The sequence below is a fragment of the Halichoeres trimaculatus genome, unplaced genomic scaffold (assembly GCF_033239565.1).
Source record: "Halichoeres trimaculatus isolate MK-OKI-2021-1 unplaced genomic scaffold, fHalTri1.1 fHalTri1_scaffold_23, whole genome shotgun sequence".
NCBI lineage: Eukaryota > Metazoa > Chordata > Actinopteri > Labriformes > Labridae > Halichoeres > Halichoeres trimaculatus.
The window spans coordinates 2,188,131-2,197,932 of NW_027437201.1; the positions used below are offsets into that span (position 1 = coordinate 2,188,131).

Genomic DNA, 9,802 nt, shown 5'->3' on the forward strand with positions numbered 1-9,802 from the left:
AGCGTGACGAGACACAACCAAGCTGTTATATGAAGTATAGTCTTTCATACTGGAACTATAAAAGTCATCTTATGACAACAGGTACTTCATTTTCTACAGAAATTCACTGAAACACTCATCTCCTACATTTACTGGTACACTAAATAAACTAGTTGTAAGAGAATATTTACTGGAAGTTAAAGAGGGCCAGTTTAATGAATGGGCTTTGAAGAGACTGTGAGGAGAATCAGTTTGAGGTGGACTGCAGTGACACCTTTGGCCTGGGGTCTCACACACTCTGTGATGAAGACATGACTCTTTAAAGGTGTGTGTTTGTTAAGGAAATTAATGGAGATCAGATCTTTTTTAACTCTACTTTTCTTTGTTCAAGACAACTTTTTACCAGATCCAACTCCACAAGGTAAGGTATTTATCAACACTTAGGCAGAGCAACGTTTTGAAACATGACAACAAGCTAACTTTGTCAGTTATTACTGTAATGTGTAACGTTGGTGAATCCTGGTTACGTCCTACCAGTCATCTACCAATCAGAGCTAACGTAACCTCACTCTTCATTTTGTTGATAGACTCTCAAGTTTGAACAGACCACTGCAGAATAACTGCTGACTGTGGGTTGGAGTCAACATTAGCACAAACAGTTTAGCCCTTTTAGCCTTGAGCTTGTGTTTCAGCCTTTAGCTGGTGCTCTGTCTCTCTCCTGTTTATCTTCTCACTACTATACTTCATCAGCTGGCGTGGTGTTGTCATAGAGACCTAGACGTGCTGTAAATCAATCCAGCACCGCTCGACCTGACTGAGAAGTTAAAAAAATAGCACTTAGGAAAAAAAAAAGGAAAAAAATAAATAAAAAAGAAAAAAAAGAAACAGCATTTAAAAATAACCTCTTTTGATATATAATCTCATTTCAAAGTGTGGATTATGATCAGGCATATATCTAGAGGTCACTGAAGGCTGTTTATACAACAATGGTTTTAGGGAGAAATGCAAAAGGCCTCTCGTTTAGACAGTAACGGCAATTTAGTTGACTTAAAAAAGAAACTTTTCAAAACGGCCTCCAGAGTGGGATTTTTCTGAAACACCATCGCCACCATTTCCCTTGTAAGCAGCAAGATTTATTTCAGTGCGTTTTTTGCGTTTTCAGGTGAAACACTATTGTGCAAACAGCCCCTAGAGAGCTCTTGCAGTCCTTTTGACGACACTAATCACCAACATTTCTATAGCCTCAGCGCTAATGTCTAGTGCAGCTCATTTGAAGAGTATTTACAAATTGAACAAAAATAGTCTAAAATTTCAGAGAAACTTCCTTTTTTGAATGTTATCTAAAGGCACTGTCTGTTTGTAGGTGCGTCATTAGTGAAAAAACTAACCCCTGGATTATCTGACAACTGTCTGCTCTATTAGCTGCCTGACATGCAGTATAACATGTGAATATAGGATTTTGTAAAGGAATACACACCTGATCAAAAAAAGTGAGTGGAAAAACTGCAAGATTTTCCTCTTTTCACTGTTTGATTTTAATAAGTTAAAGTTTCAGAAATTGGAGCGACCGGACCAAAAAAGAAAAATTGAGGAAGCAATTTATTTGAAATGACAGTTAAAGTGAAATACTGTTCATCAGCTGATTAAAGGTCTTAGTTCATAGTTTAAAAAAAAAAAAGGTCAAAACCCCCTAGAATAGAAATCAAAGTTTCAGAAGAAGACTCAGTGATGAGGAGCTCCACTGCTCTTGTTGATCACTTGATGTGAGTGTTTCCAGGAGGCTGTGTGAACGTTGCTCCAAGTGGTGAAGATGTCTTCATGGAGGATCATCCACTGTCTGGACCTGATGTCCATTTCTGTAAATGTCCCTCTCCATCCATCCCCAAATGTTGTCAGAGTGATTTAGATCAGGGGAACATCAGGATGGTCCAAAGAGTGAGCTGATTCCTCTGGAAGAAGTCCTTTGTCAGGCGCCCATTGTGACCTGCAGCGTTGAAGGGGACGAGGCCTTTTTCTTCTTAAAGCTCTTCTCTCTCAGATGGCGTCTGATGGTTATTGGGCTGCAGTCAGCTCCAGTAGCTGCCTTCATTTGGGCTGAGGATCAACCAGTGCCTCAATGGACAGTCAATGGGATCCTCCGGCCCAGCGCTGGTGACATTTTTTGGGTCTACCTCTGGACTTTTTTGTTCCATAATCCTCAGGATCTCTGAAGAAATTCAAAGTCTCTGTCTTACTGCATCCAACGGTCTAACTTAAAAAAAATAAGTGTCATCTTGCTAGGCTTGAAGTGAGGTCGCCCAAAAACTGCTCCCCCCGGTGACTGTTAGACATGCGCTGATCAATCGGTGCCAATTTTCTTAATTTTTGGGGATATGAAACTGATTTTATATACCTCTGGGAAGGTCTGACAGCCAGCCATTGTGGCTTTTTGCTCTGAGACCTGAAACTCTGGACATTTTATTGGTTGTTTCAGTTACAACATAGATTTTATTGTTTCACAGGTTTTGTTCAATGATTTTCAATAAAATAAGATTGGAACATTGAAGGTACATGCTGTCAGTTGTAAAAATAAAAAATAAAAATTTGTATTATCCCAAATGGGTATCAGCAGGTCAGGTTTTTTAAATGTTGATGGTCGGCTGACCACACTCAAAGAGAAGTAGCATTTTTAGTTTTGCCATCAGGAGGTCATGACAGAATGAATACCTGACAGAAAATGACACTGAATTGACATTGTTAGAAGATTTTAGCTTATAGAGTCTGTAGTCTTACACTTTTGATCAGCTGATGAACAGATGATTTCACTTTTATTGTCATCAATGAATTGTTTATTATTGCTTTTTGTCTCAGTCCTGTTTCTTCCTTCTGCATTTTGAAGCTCTACTTAAATCCAACTTCACAAAATGTGAATCCTTGCGATTTTCAACTGGTCTTGAAACTTCAGTGAGGTGTATATATCCATAAACACAACATAAGCTGTAGGTTTTCAAAATGTCAGTGACTGAAAAATGTGGCCTTCATACAAGTATTTCCAATCACATCAAAGTAGTCAAGCACCAGAGCAAACATGACTTACAGAAACATTTTGATATTTCAAAGAGGACTCGTGCTGTTCTCTAAAAGAATGGGAACTTCCTTAAATACTGCAACCAAGCCTTAAGGTCTCAAGCATCTAACAAGAACGTATTCATGCCATTTTCATAGCAGACAGACTGACAGACAGACAGAGAGGCAGAATCGGCTCCAGTCCTGTAATCATCTATAACATATCATGTTCTTGCATTATCAGCACCTTGTTTTACTGTTGGAAACATCAGTATGTTTTTATAGATACTGGGGCAGAAAATATCTGTTTGGATTCGTGCTGGCATTTAATTCATAGCGCTGCAGTGTGCATCTCAGCTGAGCAGAAGCTACATAGCTTTTTGCACTTGACTGGTCAATTAGGCTATCTTTGCTCTTGCTCGCTGAATAAATGAATGACATACAACAGTGCACAAAAAACACAGGCTGTCTGGGTGACTACATTTAAGGCCAACAACAAGCCTGCATGTCAATGTCAACGTTAACGGGATGTTAAAATGTATTTGGAAACTAGCTAGCCGCCCGTTACCATCCAAAGTGGTGTAAAAATGCGCTTACAGCTAGCATGCTATATGATTCGAGACATGTCTTACCGTGGCTTTTGGGATCCACTGTAGCTAGCTCTAAAGCTAGCTAACTGGCCTGGCAGGAAAATATTGGTCTCACTCCCCTTTCCTCGACACCGCTGTCTACTCAACACGAACAAACCACATTCTGCCTGTCGACGCATTTACTCGGACTCCTCTCCATCCTGATGCTCCCAGTCAATAAGACGGTTTTCAATCCGACAGGACTTGACATGAGTGAGGGCCAGTTACAGTGACAGCTAGCTGACTGACGGCTGCCAGCTAAACGAAGGGCCAGGCAGCTAATAGCAGAGAGCTATATTCTTCAAGAAATTAGGGGCTAGCTCTGGCTGCTGTTAGCAACACCACCAACTATATAACGAAACGACAGGAGCTGCCCTGGACGTTTTCAGTGGGAAGCGGATTTATTAATTTCGGCGAGCCCGCTCCCTGCTCCTCTGTGAGCTGTCATTTCGTTAGTGTTGTCGGTGGATTTCATCTCCATTCCGTGTTATCCCCATTTTGCTTGACTCACATCCGTTTTTGTTCAGGACTTCATGATGGCGGAGTGGGGCGGGAGCCGAAAGGAAAACGGAAGTGGTCTTCTTCTGCGGCACAAAAACAGGCACATTCGCTGCAACGACGACTCCAAATGGCCAAGAAGTTCACCATTTACTTGGCAGGTTGGAGGAATGTCTTTCGTTTCCTGAAGAACAGATAGATTCTTATCGAAATTCTATTCAGCAAACCTTCCAAAAAGTGCTATGAAAATGTTGTATCTCGATACATGAAAATTCCCATGCATCCCAAAGTAACAGAAGAACTTCGGAATTCTGAACAGTGTATGTTCATCCAGTGACTGCACCAGCGCTTTGGCTTCTACTTTCACAGCTGGACATTTTGTGAAAACTGTGAAACTACTGATCATTGTATTTCCATTGAAGCTACGTACATGACCGTCTTCTGTTAAGATGTGCATTAATAGCTGTACCCAAAGGTGAATTAATTTTCTCAAAAGGACATCTCATATAGACTTGTTATGGACAATAACAAAAACTGGTAAGCATCATTCTCATCCTTGTAAAGTTGAACATTCACAAATGTTTATTTTCTTTGTAAACTTTTTTTTTTTTCAATTCTGACTTTTAATTTCTAATAAGCAATTTTACTTGCTTGAATTGAACATCCTTAGTTTTACTAAGATCTAAATGCCACTTTGCATTTACAACTTCGATAATTTTGTGTAATGCTATTAACTATGACAAAATGTTTTTGACATTGAAACCTCCAACCCAAATACACACACACACACACACACACACACACACACACACACACACACACACACACACGCACACACACACACACACGCACACACACACACACACACACACACACACACACACACACACACACACACACTGTGTCTGTGTATTATTATTACTAATATTGTTATTGTTATTTTTGTTGTTGTTGTTATTGTTGTTGATGTTGGGGATGATTGGATGACGCGTGAAGCTGTCTGTTTATCTGTCTCACACTCAGTTTTTCTGGCCCATCCTGTATCGCCATAATCCACTCAGATTAAATCATGTTGTGCACTTCAAACTGTCAAACCAGATTAAAGACACACACATTGAAACCAGACATTTCCCATCACTGCACCTGGAGAGAGCATCATTGTCAGCCTGCAGCGGAAGACCACATAGCATCCCAGTATTTTTAAAGGTTGAAAGTATTTTTATTTAACCTCCACCTTCTGCCTCTTTGGAATTTGTCTCAATCTTTAAAATTGAACCTGTGCATGTCTAGCCTGCTGTTCTTTTATCCTCCTCCCATTTTTATCCATGGCTCCATCACCTATGATTGTTCAGGGTTCCACTCCACAGACATTTTGCACAGCTGTTGGTTTAACTTTGCATAACCCCTCCGCTGGTTGAAAAAAAGTAATATAATTTCTATTTCCTGTTGCATGGCCCAGCGGATTATGGCTCTAATGCCAACAGATTTTCTGATGAATTTACATAACAGGAATGCGAGCAGTGAGGGCGTGTAAGGGTGAGGACATGGGAAAAGGTGAAGGATCCAGCCAGACTGGAGGACGTGTAGATTGTCCCAGAAGATTTAATCTCTGACATTGTGATGATAAGGGCACTTCATGGACATATTAATCCTTTTATTCCCATACAGATGTAACCAATGCTCATACAGATTTGGATAGTAGCTGTAATTGGCAGGAGTTGTTCTGTGAATAAATCAAGTTCAAAACATCATTATGTAATTTAAAAATTAACTTTAAAACATTTTCTGTCAAAGAATCACATTTTCATATCTGGAGAAAACTGGCTGATGAGAATATAAGAATACCCTTGCAGAAAAAAACTACTGTTGTATGCCTAGCTGCAAGTTTTATGAAAAAAAAGATTTATTTTTTCCTTTTGATGTGATTCTGCTTTGAAGGTTTCTTTAAAAAACATACATAATACTTAAAATCATTTTTTTATTCTCTGGAAACCTCTGACTTTAAGAGAATCACGTTTTCTGAATAAGAATCACTGCGTTTTAAATTTGTGTATTTTGACATTTTATAAATTTTACTGTAACCTTTGCATAATCATTTCCAGGGCACGTTTGCCTTTTTTTGGAGTGGATAAAAAAAGAAAATAAATCAAATAAATCCCAAAACAGATCAAGGGATTAAAAAACAGCCAATGGAGAAAAGAGTAAAAACAAACTACAAAAATAAAAGATTAGAGATTTATTATTCGGTTCCCAAATACTATGCTTTTATTGTGAAAACAGGTAAACACAAGAAAATGAAAATTTCAAAGCATTTTTGAGATTTATCAAGCATAGATGTTTGTCCTCTGATGACACAGAGACCAGATGTGGAGAACTGCTCTTCTTTAATGTTTCATCCCAAGCTTGTGTCAGGAACTTTTGGGTCATATTAAAGATGGAGAAAGTGCATCTTATCCTGTTAATATTAGTTTTTCTGCATACAAAAGTATTGTTTTAAAAAAAAAATCTGATCCTGATTTTCTCACACCAGTTTTAAGGTCAGTGTATCTTACAACCTGCTGAAAACTCAGACCACAGCATTGAAATGTTTGACTAAGAGTGAGACTTTTCTGTAATTTATTCACAGTAAACAAACAAAAATATGGACTGTGTACATGTAACTCTACCGGTGTGAACTGAGCGTCTCTAGTGTCAGCCTCAGGTTCAGATGGCAGTCTCATTTACAGCATGATGTCAACAGAATGCAGACTCCTCCCATCAGTCAAACACCCCCGCGTGCAGCCGCACCTCCCTGTCATTCAAGCTCTCTGCAGCATCCCAACAGGCCGGGGAACGTGGGACTGTCCTGAGGAGGGACTGACGGATACACAGAGGAGAGAGGGAGCTGCTTCAGGGCTCGTGTAGGTGACCAGCTGATGACCAGAAGTAACCAGACGGTTAGTATGCAGATAAAGTCAGTTAAAACTATCCACTACAGTAATGCGAAAAAACTCTTTTGATGTGTTTGTGTTTTTGTTGAAGCAGTTTGACTTTTTGATTTGTCTTTGTGGAACAGAGTGAAAAATGGTATAATGGTGATAAATAATGGTAAAAATATGTTTTTAAGGTAGATTATAAAGACTTAATTCTGATGCTCAGTGTTTGGGTACGTTTGCAGAAGCTTTTTATAAGCGGCAGTAAAACATTTTGAAATGCCAATCCTAATGTCCGTCTTTGTTTTTTGTTTCTACAGACATGAGTTTTGGAGCAGCTTGCATTTTCCTACGAGGAGGGAAAAACATTGTACGTAGAGCTTTACCTTAATTTTATCCAGCAGGTTTAAACTGATGTTTGCAAACAGCTCCATGAGGCTGATTGGATTATAATCTAAAAGGAGACATGATGAAAATACAAGAAACACAAACACACAGAAACACACATTTTCCCAGTGACTTACCTGTTTTTACAAGTAGCCTACACTTCGAGTCCTAAATCTGATCTTCATGTGACTCTTTTAATTGTTACTCCTGTAGTATTCAAGACCAAAATGTAAAATTAAAAACATATATATATATATTCTATAAACAGTTTATTATATTATTATTATTATTATTATTATTATTATTATTATTATTATTATTATTATCATTATTATTATTATCATCAGTGAATGTCTTTTTTTGTATCTGTTACTGTTCTTGTTATGAACTTCCATCGCTTACTGCTTTTTTTCCTTACAGACAAGAGAACTGGCTGATGATGAGATTGATGGTGAGTTAACTTTATCTGTCTTTGTACAGTTTTGTATCATCACCACATAATGTGATAAACTAACTGCTGTGTTCAAAACTCTGGCTTAACCCAGGTGTTTCTTATTGTTGCAGAGCTGCGCGATGCCTTCAATGAGTTTGACAAAGACAAGGACGGGCTGATCAGCTGTAAGGACCTGGGGAATCTGATGCGTACGATGGGATACATGCCCACTGAGATGGAGCTGATCGAGCTGAGCCAAAACATCAACATGAACCGTGAGTCCTGGACTTAACGAAGCAAAATGATAGGAACGAATTTAATCTAACTTTCTTGTAAAAAAAAAATGATGTGAACAAGGTCAAAGTTCTTGCTGGCGAGATGCATTATTTTAGAATTATAAAGTCAACAAAAAACCTCCTCTGTAACTTCAGATTATCTCAGAAGATGCCAATGTAAACTGTGATTTTTAATGGGTTTTTTTTAATTGGGATCTGTCAGCAGCCTCTTTTGGTCAGAAACAGATACAGAGTGAATCAAAACAGGTTTCACTTTGCTCTGCCGATGTTTGTACACTCCTTGGTTTGAGGATTCTAACTGTATTATTACAGTACATGTTTCACACTGAGAGGAGGGAGCATTTCAAAAACAAGAAAGGGAAAATGCACATGAAGGCCTTGTCAATTTAAATCAGTCCTTCAGTATAGGAACTAAAATGAAAGTTAACATCCACAAATACAGAAAATGTTTTTTTTATTGAACTGAATCTATCCTTGTTGACTTCCCTCCAGTTGGTGGTAAAGTGGACTTTGATGACTTTGTGGAGTTGATGGCCCCAAAACTTCTAGCAGAGACGGCTGGGATGATCGGTGTGAAGGAGCTGAAAGACGCTTTCAAAGAGGTGAAAGTCAAATTATTAAACCTTTCAAGCACTTTTCTTTAAGAAATACCAAAGGTTAACCAGCTGCTTCAATGTCAGATTTCTGCTCAAATTCTCTGAGTGTGATGAAGTTAAACATGCTCATCTGACTTTTTACTTCCTCTTTTTTTCTCTGTTTTAGTTTGACATGGACGGAGACGGAGAAATCACCACAGCAGAGCTACGGTCAGCCATGATCAAACTGATGGGAGAGCACATGAGCCGCAGGGAGATTGATGCTATCGTTCAAGAGGCAGATGACAATGGAGACGGCACAGTAGACTTTGAAGGTACCTGTCAGTCTGACATACACACACACACACACTCTCAAATGATAATACATTAGTCCTGATAGCACTCTTCTTCTCTGCTGCAGAGTTTGTCAGAATGATGTCCCATCAATGACAGTCGAGGAGCAGCAGTAAGGAAAGCACCTTTGCACCTCTACACACTGGCTTCTGTCCTTAAATCATCTTTCAGAAAAGCTCTTTTAGGATTTATCAAGAACAACGTAGCAGTAAAAGTCAAAGGAGTCAAGCAAATACAAAGTCACTGTCAGAGATGTTTTTGAAGCTGTGCAAAGTTTGAAGTTTGACCACTATATGCTCAAACTTTTTATATGTAAGATAACCCATGAGAATGAGAGGATGTGTGTTGTGCGTACAAGAACAGTTCAGGATTATTTTGCTATAAGAGTGTATTTAATTTGACAGTGTTTCTTTTTTTTTGCTTTGGAATAAAGTCATAATGCAGAAAAATATAAACGTATCGAGAGTTTGCTAACAAGTTAGCCATGACTGTGTATAGTATACATATATCTGCAGTATTTAGCCTTGACTTGTTAAACTGTGTAACTTGTTGGACAATGAAATCATAAAATTGATTTATTTCAACAAGACTCTGTTAACAGGTTTATGTACATACAAAATAAAACATTTGAACATACTGACTTAGAGCAAGAGTTATTGAATCAGTGTGTCTCACTGAACATTGGGTGTGTATT

The 9,802-nt window shown here is 38.6% G+C and overlaps 2 protein-coding genes across 3 annotated transcripts in view; one reads left to right on the top strand and one right to left on the bottom strand.

Moving 5' to 3' along the window:
* taok2b (TAO kinase 2b) overlaps positions 1-4,233 on the bottom strand; it is a 37,154-nt gene extending 32,921 nt beyond the window's left edge. The window contains exon 1 of one of the 2 annotated variants that reach the window (XM_074662791.1): positions 3,657-4,230. The gene's annotated coding sequence lies outside the window, so the exon portion shown is untranslated. Of the gene's footprint in view, positions 1-3,656 lie in introns of both variants that reach the window. The other variant, XM_074662790.1, reaches the window with a different exon arrangement.
* A 2,436-nt stretch (positions 4,234-6,669) lies between these two features.
* Positions 6,670-9,504, top strand: cabp5a (calcium binding protein 5a). The gene is made up of 7 exons (XM_074662792.1): positions 6,670-7,087; positions 7,384-7,433; positions 7,871-7,901; positions 8,015-8,158; positions 8,672-8,781; positions 8,942-9,089; positions 9,176-9,504. The coding sequence occupies exons 2-7, from the start codon at positions 7,386-7,388 to the stop codon at positions 9,202-9,204; spliced, it is 510 nt and encodes a 169-aa protein (XP_074518893.1). The 5' UTR covers positions 6,670-7,087; positions 7,384-7,385; the 3' UTR covers positions 9,205-9,504.
* Positions 9,505-9,802: the final 298 nt, after the last annotated feature.

Coding starts and splice junctions, on each gene's coding strand:
- cabp5a (XM_074662792.1), top strand. CDS start 7,386: ATGAGTTTTGGAGCAGCTTGCATTTTCCTACGAGGAGGGAAAAACATT. Junction 8,782..8,941: donor TGAAAGACGCTTTCAAAGAG/GTGAAAGTCAAA, acceptor TCTCTGTTTTAG/TTTGACATGGACGGAGACGG. Junction 9,090..9,175: donor CGGCACAGTAGACTTTGAAG/GTACCTGTCAGT, acceptor TCTCTGCTGCAG/AGTTTGTCAGAATGATGTCC.